Source organism: Labrus bergylta, chromosome 10 (assembly GCF_963930695.1).
Source record: "Labrus bergylta chromosome 10, fLabBer1.1, whole genome shotgun sequence".
Lineage (NCBI taxonomy): Eukaryota > Metazoa > Chordata > Actinopteri > Labriformes > Labridae > Labrus > Labrus bergylta.
In genome coordinates, this window is record NC_089204.1 from 2,749,235 (window position 1) to 2,766,904 (window position 17,670).

Below are 17,670 nucleotides of genomic sequence, written 5' to 3' on the forward strand. Positions count from 1 at the left end.
AGATGACATCATCAACCATCTTCTCATCAACCCCAGTCTTCACAGTTCAATCAGCTTCTTCATCCCATACGCCCAGACGCCATCATCAGGTAACACATCCACCACCAGGGTCTGGACTCCATGGGGTTAAAGATACTGCTGCTGTTAAGACATCTTCGATCACCATATTTCCCTGTAGAGTTGAAGCGCCAAAGATTCATTCAATACCTCATATGTAAAATAAATATTTAAGGATTCTGCAGGTTCATACTCAGAAGGATGTCTTAGATTTAATACAAATATATACATTTGAATCAGGAGAGAAAAGACAGTGAATCAAAGATACATATTTAACTGTTTCTCTACAAGCTCTACTTTGAAAGCCTTACTTGACTTTGTTTATTAACATTTAATTTTTTTGCTGCCTTTATTCAAATTTAAGTGCATTGCATCCATTATTTTTGGCAATGCTTGAGTCATTACCCGGTATTTCTTTACAAAGGATATTCTGCTAACAACTGTCACGATTTGTCCAATGACCAAGAAAATTATGAATACGGGAATTATCTTAATGTCATAAAACATGAAGGTAGTATCAAAACACCATGAAAATATACAAGCATTGTCTTTAGTCCACTTTAAAACTTGTGTTGTGTTGGGGATGATTTTTTGGGTCCAATCTAAGCTCTACAATGAATCCCCCGTCTCAAATGAATATACCCATTTACAGCAGAAATAAACATGTTTATTGGTAGAAACTGTTGAGGGATTACTTTTTTCACACTTCCATTTTGATTTAATAAGGGTTATGCATATATTTTGCATAATTAGGAGTGTGGCTGAGTGGACTGAAATATGGACTGAAATGAGGCCTGCCTTAACTCCACCTTTTTTTTGCCTGTTGCAAGGTCGATTGAAAGTTACGTTGAGACAGGCCTACCTATCTGGCTCTGCCTTTGTTCAGCTTCAAAATGGCTCTTCAGAAACCAATTGGTGATGTCAATGGAGAAAAAGTGTTTTGTATTTAGTGATAACAGTATTGAAAAAAAATGTCTGAGTGATTTCAGATATCTTCTTTAATGGCTTCTTCCACCCCAGAAGCAGCAGACGAGGCACATCTGGCTCCACTCAGCTCATCAACCTGACAATAAAAGCCCGCAGGGCGATATTCAAAAAGCCTCCTCAGTACTAAGAGTTACTCCTAGTGACAAGATTCTAAGAACATTCTTTGAATGAGGACATTTTCTAAGCATTTCCCCTCAAAGTTGAGACTAGATCCTTGTAAAGATGAAAGTTATTCACAAAGTGTCTTAACCTTTAAGAGAACTCCTCAGGTATAAAACTGTTAGGAATAGTGAGGAGGACTTTTAACAGGATGAAGAGTTTCTCAAGCTGAGGAGGAAACAGAGAAATGTTTATCAAAGACTACATGAAGAATATTTTCGACTCATAGTTGGGCAGAACAGACAAAAATTATTTTTGCAGACCTTTTAATCCATCCATGACTTTTTTTGGGGAGCGTGTCTATGTTCTCACATTTCTAAGGTTTTTTTCCAAAACGTATTTGTACTTATCTGGTTTTGTTTGTCTGACTTAAGGAAATTAAAACAAGGGTTCTGCATCTATAAGCTCTGCTTCAGCCGATCAGCCTATTTTATTTTTTCTTGTAATGATTGTGACGATTTCTGCTGCTGCTGATCGAAAAAAAATTACTCATTCATTAATTTACTAAACAGTGCTTCCAAACAATCTTGCGGGAGGATTGGGCTTAAATTGAAGGGAAATTATTTTGAAAATGTCAAAGAAATGTGGGAACATAGGGCTGACCCCCTTTTTTCAGTACAAAGTGAGACATGCATGTTGAGTTTTGGTGCATTCATGTGGTGTCGTACACATCGGAGAAACGACTTTTGAGTCGTAAAAAGCACATGAACACCTGCTCGAGTCTGAAAAACAACTCAGAAACTCGGAAAAGAATGAGGTGCCCAGCTTCCCGACTTGACGTCAGAATCGTCATCAAATCAAATCAAAATATGATTTGTTAATGTGAACATACTTTTTATTAATTCACGTATTGCACGTCAGTTTTTTTGCTCAGATATCACTTTTAACAGTAACATTTCAATGATTTTCTTCTTCGTAGCATCAACGCTGTTTTTTGCTGTTGTTACAACATTAAGACTTCACAAAGTGAAATCATGTGAACTCACTGAAGACAGAGGAACGACTTCCCAACTCCGGCAGCACATGAATGCAGCATTACTCTCCATGTGGTTACCTCCACAGGTGCATCCAATCACTAATTAATACTCTTCATGGTGATGTAATGATCAGCATGTGAAGAAGCTGCTGCACATGAGCATGTTATTTCAAACACCTTGTAGGCTGTATACTTGTAAAATATATACATCTTACAAATTATCACACAGATGATCATTTCATAGTGTTTGACTCCATGTTTGACTTTTTTCTCTTTTTTTTTTGGATTACCCAATCACAGCTTCTGAAAAAAATGTGTTATACCTACGGGGTCAACCACACCTCCTCACTAAGTTTAAAGTTTCTGTCACTTCCCTGCACAGAGTTGCACGCTCTAATGTTCCTAAATCACTCCTCGCCTTAAAATCATTGCGTGGATTATTTAAAATAAATTAGGAGCTCTCTTAGAGGATTGTCAGAGTGTTTGTGAATATGTACCTTCAGTCTTCACTCCACTACTCTACCAGATAATTCCTTCTAGTTCAGGAGTGCTCTGCGTACTCTTTTTGCTGTGATTTGGGGCTCTGGAAATTTTAGTTTATACCTGTGTTTTTTCCCCCCCCAAGTGCTCAGGTATTCCACTGTCTCTCACTGCTTCACCAACCTAAGTGTCTGAGTTTTTTTTATCATCTTGTAATCTCCTACTTACCAGTACTTTTACAGACAGCTCCCTGCCTCCACTACCTGCTCTTTGTTTATTGATCAGTTTTTTTTTACGTACCAGTCTCTGTTTAGGGGTTTAACTTAAAGCACAACCTAGCATTTAGTCAATTACTGCTGTTTCCATGCAACCCTACAGGCTAAATTAACTACATCTCAGAGGTACATACTGAATTTAACTCCTGCAAATTCGTTGCAGTTACAGTATGGATGAGTTAGACAGTTAAACCTCTTTCTCAACTAAAGCACATTCCACAGAATATCAGGATAGAAATAATCGGATCTGCCAAAAATGCGCTTAAACCTTAACAATTACTGTGCAGTAGATTGTTTTACTCCAACAGACACGTTTATTTCAACACAAATTAGATTAAAACAATACACAACTACAATGGAAACAAAAATACGGTCTTTAATACTTAGGCCTACATTTAGGAGTGTTTTTTCAGTGACAATACTTATAGCCTCAGTTATTATAAAACAAACATGTATCTTCCTTTATTTGTATTTGGTTAAAGATAAAAATGACACCCTCCCAAAATCGTTGAATAAAAAAATTGCAAATGAAATGGCTTGCAACAGATGGAGGAACTAACACTGAGATAAGCGTTTAACTCTATATGGATATGAAATACAGAAAGAACAGTTCATAGTTGCATCTTATCTGAGTTAGGATGGGCGTAGTAGTTTTCAAAACATTAGGAGAGTAGTAGTTTGTAACAACTACAACAGCAGATGGCGCAACGAGACAAAGAGGCGTCAGGAGAGAGAGAGAGAGAGAGAGAGAGAGAGAGAGAGAGTTCTCTGTTCTCCTTACTATCGCACCTAAGCATCCTGGCTCTCTTGGCTATGCACCTGCAGCCTCTCCTTGCAGTCCTCCTCCTCCTCCTCCTCCTCTTCCTGCCTCTGTCCTCCTCCTCTGCTGTTGGACGGCAGTAGTGCGCACTGAGCAGCGGGAGTGCGCAAGGCGGCCGGCATGCACCTGGAGAGAAACCGCCCCGCCAAGCCAAGCAAAGGCTCAGCCGGAGACACAGCAGCATGCAGGGCGATGCTCTAACAGCGGGGATAAAGCAGCAGATCACCGGGTGGATAAGGAGCTGCAGCATGGGCGTGGGAGAGAGGCGCAACCTAAATGAGAGCGATGTGATTCCACTGGCATAAGGAGGGTGGGTGGGGGGAACCCGAGTCGTGTTGGATCAGAGTGTCCCGGGTGTATTGGGAGGGCTTGGTTTGGTGTCTTGTTCGCCCAAATTTAGCAAACACAGTACTTTTTCCCCCCCTGCAACCTCCAGTGGAGTTGAAAGGATGGAGAAAGGCTCACAGCAGCAGCAGCTGCCCAAAAGCGCAGATGGTCCAGCGGACGACATCTCCAAAATAAACGACGAGGAGCTGCTGAAGTGGGGCAAAGAGGAGCTGGTGCGGCGCCTGCGGAGGGCAGAGGCGGAGAAGAGGGGCGTAATTGTGGAGCACGGAAATCTGATGCGGGAGGTGAACCGGAGACTCCAGCAGCACCTGAACGAGATCCGGAGTTTGAAGGTGAGATAGGTGGGAACACCTGAATCCACCTGAAATCGTTGTAGGATACTAGGTTGCTGGTTCCTCTGGGGTTTTGACACCGGTGTGTTTAGGCTGGAATGACTGAACTGATTTGGACCTGTGCAGGAATTTAGAGCATGATTACCAGTTAAGGACTAAATACTCAAGCATCTAATCATAAACCTGTTGCATAGGAGATGGACAGAATGCAGTAATGATTTAACACTACACTAGATTTCATAATGATGTTGCCTAATTTGGATTATTATCCCCCCCCCCCAAAAAAAACCCCAAAAAACATCTAATTCACATGAATAAATAGTGGACAATCACAAGTTCCTCAACACTTTCAGCACATTTTTCAGTAACTCACAGCTAGTTTGGAAAAGATCAACCAAGAACATATGGAGCTTAAATCTTTCTCTTAGTTCTCATGTCATTTTTTGATGGTTACATTTGACACATTTACATATTTGATATTGAATGTTTATTTAAACTGGAAAAGTCAGATATTACAATGGACCACAACTCTGAGGAACCGCTGAGATATGATGAAAAAAAATATGTTCCATTTCAAAGTCTCAATTAATCTCTTTGTTTGAATAAGCATGTCACCACCAACACATGCATTGTTTATGATTACATCATAGTATTGTGTATTTTATCAGGTCGACTTTTGAGGTAGACATGAAAAGATGAAATGACTTTTCACGTTCAAATTCCTCAACGTTGTTTAGAAAACAGAACTGGAAGTAACTGTTATTGAATCTAGAGCTGAACTCATTAATGGATAGATGCATTGATCAGTGGTAGCTGGTGCATTATTCTCGGGGGGGGGGGGGGGGGGGGGCACAATTTCTTATTGATGGACCAGGACTATAGGCTATCTTAGTTTGTTAGCTTGATGCTAACACATTATTGAAATTGCCTAACAGAGTTAGTAGAGTTAGCAAAGTGAACTTGGTAATTTTGACTTAAAATACAATCTATAAACTTAATAGTGTGAAGTAATATAGATTATTAAGAGATGCAACAGTAAGCTTGTTTCTGAGAATCTCTATTTTCTATAACTCTACAGCTGTGTCATTGGTCAAATGTGGGCTGAATGAATTTACCTCAAATAATCTGCAAATCAGGGGTGTGCCATGACACCTGTGACTTATTTAGACTATATGGAAGAGAGTGGAAGAGGATGCTACTGTGCTTGGGCTGTACGAATGAAGTCCATTTAGTCATACCTACAATTCAGTTAGCAGACGCTTTTATCCAAAGCGACGTACATCAGAGAGTAAGTACAACACAAGCAAGGATCTAGAAAAAAGGGAACAATGTCAGTAAGAGCAAACGATCAGCTTTGAGTCCGATTGGATAAACAGGTGCTGACAGGAAGTGACCAGAGGCAAAGCACAACATTGAGGGCAGTTCTTGAGAGCTCTAATCAGTATAGAAACCATCTTATAAGTCGTCGTTATCAAACAAAAACCATCGTCATTACCATCATCATCATCAATAATATGGAGACCATCATCATTCAGTTAGTAGGTATTCATGAAAGAGCTGGGTCTTTAGCTTTTTCTTAAAGGTGCAGAGGGACTCTGCAGATCACATGGAGTATATCATGTATTAACTCTTGGTTTGGTTGCTACTTCAGGTTCCACCAATCCGCAAAACAATCGTCTGCATGTAGTTGGAAGAATAAGGGAGGACTTGGCCCTATGAGCCTATTTTTTTCTACCAGGCATCATCTTTGTTGATTAAAAGACAATTTGAAAATATAATATATAAATATAATATAAACAGGATGAATAATTTTTAGCATAATTGTCAAATATAATATGATTCCACTACCTGAGAGCCCTGTGTGCTCATCACAAGTCAAAACAGAAAGATATTTAGTTCACTACCATACCAGGCAATGACAAGCTGAGAGTATTTTACTGAACCAGCAATAATACAGTCATCAAAATGGTTGTTAATGTTCTTTTAATCAATTAACAATGTTAGCTCACATGCTAAACGCATGATGGTTACATTTTTCTCAATCATAGAATTATCATTCCCAAAAGTGATATGCACGTAATCCCGAACTGTGCCACTTTGTGTGTGTGTGTGTGTGTGTGTGTGTGTGTGTGTGTGTGTGTGTGTGTGTGTGTGTGTGTGTGTGTGTGTGTAAACCAGGACGTGAACCAGAAACTGCAGGAGGATAACCAGGAGCTGCGGGACCTGTGCTGCTTCCTAGACGACGACCGTCAGAAGGGGAAGAAGGTGTCTCGGGAGTGGCAGCGTCTGGGCCGCTACAGCGCCGGCCTGATGAGGAAGGAGGTGGCCATCTACCTGCAGAAACTGAAGGAGCTGGAGCAGCGGCAGGTGGAGGTGATCCGGGAGAACCTGGAGCTAAAGGAGGTGTGCTTAATGCTGGAGGAGGAGAGGGCTGCGGCTATGACAGGAGGGGGCGGAGGCGGGCCAGGAGGTCCTGGGCGCAGGAGCTCCATTGACAGTCAGAGCAGCTTGTCCCAGCTGGGTGGAGGTGTCCCGGCACCTGGCCTGCTAAGGGACGTCGGTGATGGGAGCAGCACCTCTAGCGCGGGGAGTACAGATAGCCCAGATAACCCCCACCTTAAACCCCCTCCAATGGGCTCCAACACCATGCCTGGATCTGGGTCAAGGTGTGGCTCCACAGAACACCACCACAAACCTGGAGAGGTGTGTGATTCCACAGGAAGGAGGCATAGCTCCACCCCGGAGTACCACACCTTCCCTCAGTCTTGCCGCCCCCGTGGGGGATCCCTCACCAACTTGGATCCCCGTGGACTAAGAGGACACAGCCCAGAGAAACACAGCAAGTCCCCTACCAGACTTCCCTGCGAGTCCCACCACCAACCCTGTAGCTCTGACCTTCTAGCCCAGAAACAGCTCTCGATGTCAGGGCAGGCATCACCAGGCTGTGGGAAGGGATCAGCCAAGTCCAGCCCAGAGCTGAGTCAAAGACACAGGCAGGTTCACATGGCAGGGGGCGGCTGTGGGAGTCCTGAGGCCAAACATGCGGCCATGGTGACACCTGAGCATCTTAGGAAAGGAAGGGTGATTGTTGGTAGTCCTGAGTCCATAAGGCACCACCATCACTACCAGCACAGCCCTGGTGGGGAGCATGGGAGGTATACCAGTGGCTCCCCCAGCAGGGATGGAGGTCAGAGGAGGGCGGCAGCAGGAGATGAGATGGCCTCCCACCACCAGAGTCTGTACAACGGTAGGCACAGGGTAACTCTTTTCTTGTATTTCAATTCATAACTGTTCATACCCCATGACACAATACAGTTAGAACATTAGTTTTAATGATTACACTGTTCTTCTCAGAAACATTTATTACAGGACCCAGTTTACACTGTTGTCTTTAAGGATTGCATATAATTAGGTTGGTATTTTAAGAGGCTTTTCCAGATAATTAGATGAAATTCAGTGAAATGAAAAAATGGATGGCAGCTACTGTGCAGACGCTTGTTTCTTTTCTTATCATATCAACAAAGGATGGTTACAGTGTCTTAATCCTTTCGCCAACCTTAATATGCTCAGTCAGCAGCAACAATTGTCATGGTCAGCTATCAAGAGTTTATTCAGTGACACTTCACATGTACCCATCAGAGATATTAGGAAGTCACCGTGCCCAGGCTAAGACAAAACAAAAAAGGTCCAGCACATCATGTAACCTCACTGTAAAATCACAAGCGGATGTTTTTTGTGCCTTTGTCCCACAGCAACCATGGCTGTTTGTTTTTCTTCAGATTATTTGGGAGATTTTAGCCTTTATTTGAAAGGACATTTCTAGAGAAACAGGACATGTGGGGACAGTGATTGGGGGATTACATGCACCAAGAATCTGGAATCAAGAATCAAACCTAAGACCAGTGCGACCAGGACTGTGGTCTCTGTACATGGAGCGCCTGCTACAACACTTGAGCTACACCGACGCCCCTGGCCCGATGGTTCATATTTTATAGTTTTCCATCTATTCCATCCTATTCTCATGAATATGACATCACAAAAATGCCTGTAGGAAAAAAACTCTTTAAATTCTTAGAAAACATCCACTTGATGGAGAGGTGTCAAAGGTTACAGAATGAGGGGGCTGCACAGGAAAGAGCACCCTGAGCAGTTTTGGGGGCTAGGTGCTTTGCTTAAGGGCATCTCTGCCGTGCTCCGAAAAGAGAACTGGCACCTCTCCAGCAGCCAGTCCAAACTTCAGTATTTTGGCTGTACTGGGACTAGAATGACCATGTGGTTCTAAAATCTCTATGGACTTAGCCATGCTATCCCTCTCTGACCTTTTTACCCTAAAGGTCAAAGGTCAACTGGCATCATACTGTTGTAGAAATTACATTTCAGGCTATTATCCCTGTCTCATTTTGTGGGATTAACTGATTATATAGATTTTTTTAAGTTAAAGGGTTGCTGTGACCTCACATCTGTCCCATTCTCAGTAATGCATTTCCTAGCAACACTTTCAGAACAATTTTTTGTTTTATTTCTCCGTCCGTCTAGTGAATGCTGCAGTTCAATCAATCATTGGACAGTCTCCCCTCAGTGTACAACTTGCATACATGTTAAGTTAGCTGTTGAGTGTCTACTGACAATCGCATGCTCTGCAGAGACTTTTAAATGATTATGTTTCAACCCCTCCTGTTTAAAGTATCTCCTACTGGGGCTCTTTTGGATGGTAATTTACTCTTTTAGATATTTTGAATACATATCCCAAATCCTTACCAGAGTTACACAGATGGATGTAAGCAGATTTTTGCTACATTTCACACATGAAATGTCCACAAAGATCTAAAGTGTGTGTTGAAATACTTGATGTCTTTAGGTTAGCCTTTCTGCTTTGAGAAACATCACTGATGACCTTGGTTTAATGTACAGGAGGTAACTCAAGGTCAAATCCACCACACACAAAAGGAACTCTCAAGTAAGCTTAGACCGAGCATAGAAGCAGGACTTAGAATCACACAAACATGCATACATAGATAAGCACACACACCCCCACAGAGAGCTCATGAGGATTCACTATATGTTGCTTCAGAGGTGAGAGAGTGGGGGAGATGTGTACTCATCTGCATGTGTTTGTAAGCAGGGGATTGTGGTCGATGTACCTCTCCACGGTGTATAGGTCACACAGGTAGCTTAGATGTGTGTCCAGTGCCACACACACACACACACACACACACACACACACACACACACACACACACACACACACACACACACACACACACACACACACACACACACACACACACACACACACACACACACACACACACACACACACACACACACACACACACACACACACACACACACACACACACACACACACAGTCACATTTGAGGAAAGGAAGTGAAGATGGCCTGTTTTAAAAAACAGAATTCAAGAGTTTTTTTTACATGTGTGAACATGTGCTTAATGGATGACAGGTCAACACTCCCCATGTAGTGTGTGTAGCTTTCTCAACGCTGTCCACTCATTTTAATTAGCTCACATTTGATAGTTGCTCAACTCGTCTTAAATGTTCTCATTGATTTTTCCCACATGTGGGCTATAAAAGGCTTTTTTCTGACAGCAGAGGGACACACTTCATGCTCTGAAATGACACAGGAGACGTGAAATACATTTTCTATGCTTTTGAGCCTGGCTTAATTATATATTCGAGAGAGTTCCCCTTGTGGTGTTTCTGGTTATTTCTGTCTGTTTATGTGTTTCTGAGTGTTAACTTTTAAGTATGACGTGTGAACATGTTGAGCTCATGAACGTGATCAGCGACTGTCTTGACTTTTTACCCATCCTTTGAACGGGGGAACTGAAGTGAATAGGTCTGTTTGTAAAAGGGTTTAAAGTAGGGGTGTACATTTCTCCTTTTCAAGAAGATTCAATCCAATTTAATTCTTCAGAGCCAAAATCCAAGTCCGGATGATTTATTGAAATATTTAATGATTCGGTGCAATTGGAGTCGATTGGACAGATCCGATCAGATACAAATTGATAATTGAATCCAAACAAAAAAAAATAAAAAAATTAACTCATGGAACTGAGAAGAAATGTGTAGCTGTTCAAAATAAAACTGCCCTTATCTTCATTACATTTCCAAGAGACAAGAGAACTGGCCAACTGTTCAAACATATATTCTGACATTATTGATATCACATATCCATGCCCAGGTGTCTCCCTTTGACAGGTAGATGGGGAAATAAATAGATTTTGTCACTAAAGCTGTTTTCACATATGCACTCCTAAAAAGGTTGGCTTTTAAAGCTCTGCTTACATTTTAAACAAATGTGCCCAATTCCCTTCAAGGCATCATTCTCTTATAATTTTTCTGTGATTGTCTCATATAATTTAACGTGACGTTCAGACATGGGATTGGCAGTCGCCCTTGCATCAGACAGCTCAGTTTTTAATTGCTAAACATTTCTGGTCCTCTTACGAGACTTAAATGGATTAAACATGTTGTAAAAGTTTTCACTCCCAACTACACCATAAGTCCGTCAACTTTCACCGTACAACGGGCAATAAACGTGGTGACTTCTGCGAGTTGTGTCTGGAGAAAGGGTTGAATATTTGGGTCTGCTTAGGCTACGACTTGCTAATTGGTAGCTTAGCACATGTTTCAAGTTGCCAACTAAACAGGTGAGATTCTTCATTCTGTCGTTGTATTTAATGTTCTCTGCTAAGCGTACAGACGGGCAGACTTTTGGGAAGTTTCCCTTCCATAGAGGTGTAATGATAAACCCGTGTGAATCGGTAAACAATATCAATGTTAAAGATTCAAGTGAATCAGTACGAGAAGTCATGGATGGTAAAATAAAAAAAACATGCTACGGACAGGTCAATGGTCCGGTGTCAAAGTTATGAACTGGTTCCTTTATTTTGCATAGTGTGTTTAGCATCTTCAATTTGTCAAGACTTTGAGTTTGACCTTCTGCTTCTCACTAGAGTAACGTGAGCTTACAGGGCTTGTACTTGTTAGCCTAGAAGGAGAAAACAACAACATCAAAATCTCTTCTGCAATTTACAGTTCTCCAACTCAGAAATTAAGTCATATGGACTAAATATGATGTTAGGGTTGTTTATCTGCCCGTAAGAGCAAGCCTCTATGTATTTCTGTGTTCAAGCAGGTTCTTGTGTAAGAGCATTGGCTTTTCATGTGTGATGCTTCATGCTGTATGCAGTGCTTAAAGGGGCTGTTATACTGCAGAGCCCCAGAGCCCTCCGTTGGGAAAAACCCAGTGTGCACTCACACAACAGCAGCACAAGTATAACATAAATCAACCAACTGTTAGCTGCACTGTAGCATAGAACACATAGCAGGAAGATAGAGTCTGACATTAAGTAAATGTTATATGATAATCAGCACTGTAGTCAAAACGTATCCAAACCATCGGTCAACTAGAAGAGTGGTTGTTGATCAGTGTTCATGGAGACCCTCAACATCTGTCCAGGAGTCTGCTAGACCTCTCTGTAGTGTTTCAGGCCAATCTTTCTTACACTGAGATCTCGTAGATTTTGTGGTGTAGCTTGATTGATTGGTTATGGGAAGTTAGTTTCTCTTGGTAAATTGACATCACAAGGATGTACCGTGGACGTAGTGATGTGCATTCTCCCCACAAGTTTGAGAGTTAAGAGTTGGTGGCAGAAAAAATCTAGAAAGCAAGAAAAGAAGTTGCACTGATTACGAAGGGTAATTAAAAACAGGTGCGACAGACAAAACACAGGTGAAACTGATCAGGCGAATCAATCAATCAGTCGAGAGAAAACAAGACAAGCAGCACTGGGACCAAGAACTACAAAATGAAACAAGAAGCTCAAGACTAAAACGGTAACAATTCACAGTAGGAGTGAGAAACACAAGGGGAAAGACAAAAATTAAGACAATTAACATGAAACACAAATTGGCAAAAAAAAAAAAAAAAACAAGGAAAAAGAAACAAACCAGAGAAAATTACGACAATTTTAATGAACACTTGATCAGAAAAAATAACAAAGCTTAAAAACACAATATCTATTTTATCAGACAGGTGATTAAGAAATAAATTAATCCCTCTAATTCACAAAACTAATTCCCAATATTGGGTGCTTAGGGCTTCTATATATATATTTGATGTGTATTTTCTTGGGGGGGCTTTTAGTGCCTTTATTGTAGAGAAAGGACAGTGGATAGGGTAAGGAAACCAGGGAGAAAGAGAAAAGAGTGGGGAAAGACCCGTGGGAAAGGAGCCACAGGTGGAATCCGAACCTGGGCAGCCCACTTCCAGGATCACAGCCTCTGTACGTGGGGTGCGCGACCTAACAACTCGACCAACAGTGCCCTCAGGGCTTCTAGATTTTTGTTTCTGTGGTATCGAAAACAGTATCATATTGAAGTTAAGGATGTAAATTATAGTCGTTCTCATCCTTGGAACTCAAAGTACAAGAAAAATATATTTAAATAATTAAATTAATTAACATGGACGTGAACTGAATTGTAAATTCATTGGCTTGAGCTTACAACTGCTTGTTGACTACTCAGCAAACTGAAAGTCATTGTTGTGATTAACACTCGCCTAAGTCCAAAGTTACGGCCAAATGCTTTTATATTTCCTGCTGCATCACAGGCTGTCTTTATCCATAGCTCTTTGCTTTAATATGACTGTGTTGTTGCTGTACTATGGTCATCCAGCTGCAGTAATGATTTCTATAGTGCTGAGTAGAAGTGCTCTTAGTACAGCTGATGCCATAGGAAATAGTTTTGTAGCTTGCAGTATTGCTGACTCAGCTGCTACCAGGAAACAATGGTGGCTGGGTGTACTGTTCCACACGCTCAGATGATGCATACATATACATCTAAATACAAAATATAACATACTCGATGCTTTAAAGTTCAGTAAATCCCCGGCTCTCTTGAGTATTTTGGCTTTACATCACACAGTGAGACGCTTGCAAGAAAACTGTACGCAGATCAGTGAAATGTGGATTCATAGAGGAGCAGATGACTCAGATTTCTGCTGACACAGGGAACAGTTTGGATTTGAATGGTCACATTTCAATGTTGGATGTCATCGAGCTGGAAATTTGGCTGCAGTGGACAAAATTAGCATTTTCAAGGCAACTGTGGGTGGCAGAAAATATTAAACTTAATTTACTATAATTAGATGTGTCACTGTCCATAAATTAGCCTTCCAGGTGAAGTGAGATTTTTAGAATGATGATGAAGAGAACATTTCCAGAAAGCTCTTAGGCAGTCTTACACAATGAAAAATCATTATGGTGGCAACAATGCCTGGTTGCTTAACAAATGGTGGGAATAGTTAAGTAGAAAACAAACAGTTTGCACAGTAATGAACCAGTACATCAGACTGTGTATTAACCTATTCACTGAGCAGATAATAGTGGGGTATTAGAGAGCAAAGATATTTCTATTCTCCTGCTAAACACGATGATGTCCAATGTTGCTATATGTATCTATTATAATTCTGACAGCTTATTCTGACTTGCAATCATTATTTATCCAAAAAATTATAGATACCCAGAAAATGATTCGTGCATGCAAGTCGCTTATTAAAGGTCACAGGCCCGCTCCACTTTTCAGATAATGTGTGCTTAAACAGGCCGTTTGGAGATTTTCCGTTCATGACATCAAAGGGCAGTAACCCCTCCCCCAGGTGGGTGACACTTCCACAGCTAGGTGTTTGTTCTGCCCTGAGTCTGCCTTCTCACTGTAAACAATTAGTGCAAGAAAGCCAAAGCCACCCAAGTCCTTCCAGAGAGGGGGCGTGGTCAGACACAGCTCATTTACATATTTAAAGGTACAGACACAGAAACAGCCTGTTCTGAGCAGGGCTGAAATAGAGGGGTTTATAGACATGATCAAATACAGGATCAGAGTGGATTTAAAACAAGAAACTTCACACATGTTTTGGAGAGCTCTGAAACTCATTTAAACTGGTTGAAAATCAGGATAATATATAACCTTTAAGCAAAATACATTTGATGGGTCTAACTCCTCAAATGTCAAGAATAGCTCTTTAATTTTAATTTTAAGTTTACAATCCTTTAGTTCTGGACTGTTGGTAGAAAAAAGAATTAACACCTAAATTTACATAACCTGCAATGGACTGCTTTTCAACATCTGATTTCTTTTAGTTCAAATCGTAACTATTTATAACTGAACCCAAATATGAATTACACAGTCCCTTTTATACACCCTGAATGTGTTCTGTAATCCTGAACACTCTCTCTCTGCAGCCTGTAGCTTTCCACGTCTCCTCCCAGGTCCCAGTCTCATCTTCCCTCTCAGCCTCATCCGTCTCCTCTAACTTTCATTCTTTCTGCTTCCATTTCCTTCCTGTTAACGTCCCCTGCCTCCGGACCGTAGCAGCAGCATGTAATACCTTTTCTTCGCGACTCTGCACCTCTTGTTGCTGCCCTGCACACAGCCGGTGTAAATCTTCATTAAGCTGCCTCCATCAAAGGCCGGCACTTTTACAAATCGAGGTCATTACCTTCAGTGGTCATTCTGCACTGCAGCCTTTGTGTGCTAAATAATTGAAAAGGCTCTGTGTGATTTTCCCTTTTTATAGTAGTATTGGTAATATCTATAAATTGGGCTTCAAAAGCTAATGTGACCCTCAGGCGGTCTGTCAAGGTTTGATTGGGATTGAGATAAATTTGTCCTTTCACGAGGGGCGGCTGTGGTTCAGCGGCAGAGTCTATCGTCACTCAACCAGAAGGTCGGGGTTTGATCCCCATTTCCTGCAGGTAGTACCAGTTTGAGACCGTGAGCACTCAATTGTTGAATTGCAGCCAGTTTTTTTTAATTGGTGTTTGTTCAAAGGCCGGTGTGTTGCTAAAGGGTACCTTCAGGGTCTGAGTTAGGGATTGGGACGATTATTTGAGTGATCTTTGTTGATACCATCATTCTAGTAATGTTACTAGCATACTTACGGTTTAGGCTACAATAGTTCAACTCAGTTAGCGTTACATGCATCATGTCAGCCGAGTCCAGGAAAAGTGATGTCTGGAAGTGCTTTATGTCATAAAAGTGATATGAGAGCAGATATGATGTGGGGTTAAACTTGCATAGAAATGCAAAGACATTTGCTAGCCCTGTTAGCACACGGTGTTGTGATGATACAAGAGCAGAGAAGATTAGCCTGCTAATAAATTAAAATGGTGCCCGGAGATTTGCTCCGATTAAGTTTTGTGGATGGAGATGTTTTTTTTTTAGCTGGAGTACAATCAACCATCAAAACAAACAGCAGCTCAGAGTGGAAAAGATGTCGGAGGGAAGCTCAGCAGAATGGAGGTCTTCTCGACAAAGTGGCTAAATTACTACACACCAGCTCTCACTACGGAAGCACCATCACTTGTCCATTCACTCAGAACTGGGATTTGAAGACAAACATGCACAGCATGAGTGGCACACCACAGAAAACATATTGGACCACCTCAGAGCAGTTGCCGAGGAGTAGGGTGTGTTAGTGGAAGTGTGTGTTTTCCGACTGTAAGGGAAGCCTTTGCTTTCTAGCTGGTACAGAAATAAACACCTGCTGACAGGCAGGTTTCTTTTGGGACAGCCTGTAATTGTTAATAAGTTTTTTTCTCTGCACCATCTGGTCCATAGATGTTAATTTACCCACACTATGTAAAAGTTGTTCCACAGCATGAGCTAGGCCCAAAATCTCAAAAAATTCCCCAAACTACACCTCACTCTTGTTTTGTCTGTGACACACAAAACCCAGCACCGTACAGCTTGGTGACAGTTTATTTAATTAATGTGAAAAGGATATGCTTAAAACTGGATATCTATTTTCAATTCAACACTAGTTGTTAGAAGCTACCACTGCTTCCCTGAACTCCAATACGGCAAAGAAACAAGATATGTTCATGAGATAATTTCAACAGTAGCAGATGCTAGTAAAATAAGGGTTCTTTACCAATTGATGTTATAACTGTCGTCCCTACGTGTGTGGGTACGCAGTTCGACAGTCAGCCAAACTCGATTCAAATGATGAGTGAGTCAAGTTCTAAGTTGATCTTGTTTATTCATCAAGGTTGAATCCAGAGTGAAAACTATAACTAAGAAAATGCACAGATTAGCAAGGTGCTATAAATAATCTTACAATTAAATAATCATTTTCACTTGTAATACAATTTTAACATTAATGCTAAGCTAATTATGCTAAGCTATGGGCTAAACTAAGCTAAACTACGGGCTAAACTACATGCAAAATACAGATTCTGCAACCACATTCTGTCGAAACAATTAGGGGCTAGCCACCTTGCAATCATGCATAACAAATGACTTACAGCTGTTGCTGTCTTAAGCGAGACAAGTCAGTTCGCTGTTGCTTCTCCAGGAGTTGGCACATGTGTGCTCTGACAATGACGAAAGGAAGAAGCGCCCACTTCCTGTTCCTTTTATAGAGTGCACACTTCCTGTTTCCTTTGAAACAAGTGCACTTCCTGTATGAGTTTTTTGCAGGCCAACAGGTGGTGCCATTGCAACACATGACTGAACAGATGTATTTTAGTTGTCGTGAAAGAGTTAGGCTTTGCATCATCTGACCTTGAGCAAAGCGCAGGTAAAGTTTATCTTTAGCTTGTGGTAGCGAAAAGCAGCAGACATGCTTATATATTATATCTTCAGAAGTAGCAAGCAGTTGAGTAGAGGAAATGTGTGGCGCTGTGAATTCACAAGACAGCGCTGTAGAAGTAGAGTAGGGTTTTCTGGCAAACTTCACAAAATTCCAAGCTGCATGGAAAATGAAAAGAGGTAAAAGAGCTGCGACAACACAGAACAACTTTGTTTGACCGATGTGTTTCAGCTTGTTGCCTTTCATCAGGGTGTTTATTGGCGACCCTGATAAAGGCCACAAGCCGAAACACGCTCTATAGTCTAAAGCTGAAAGATGAATTCTGCTTCACAAATATTCCAGTTCATTGCTGCCAAAGGAATCCAGCCTCACTACTCTGAAAGGGTTGGCTGGCAGGGATGAAAACAAGCTTGTCACTATACTGTAGTTGCAAGCTGCATATCGGTCAGCAGTTCGTCTCCACCACAAGCAGTGGGTAATCTATGGAAAAAAAGGATGCGTTTTTAAACACATTAACACATTGATTACTATGGCAACAACAGAAGATACAAGGCTTTGAGTAGTGCAGGTACCAAGTTATCTACAACGGCTCTTGCACTGTGCCAGGAGTTCCTT

At 41.4% G+C, this 17,670-nt stretch overlaps 1 protein-coding gene across 2 annotated transcripts in view; it reads left to right on the plus strand.

The window, feature by feature from the left end:
* The first annotated feature begins 3,337 nt into the window (after positions 1 to 3,337).
* LOC109996788 (coiled-coil domain-containing protein 85A) overlaps positions 3,338 to 17,670 on the plus strand; it is a 40,823-nt gene continuing 26,490 nt past the window's right edge. The window contains exons 1-2 of one of the 2 annotated variants that reach the window (XR_002278514.3): positions 3,338 to 4,434; positions 6,613 to 7,692. Coding sequence is in view for 1 of the 2 variants with exons in the window: in XM_020651079.3 (XP_020506735.1) it covers positions 4,204 to 4,434; positions 6,613 to 7,681 (1,300 nt within the window). In the remaining variant the exon portion in view is untranslated. The remainder of the gene's footprint in view (positions 4,435 to 6,612; positions 7,693 to 17,670) is intronic. The other variant, XM_020651079.3, reaches the window with a different exon arrangement.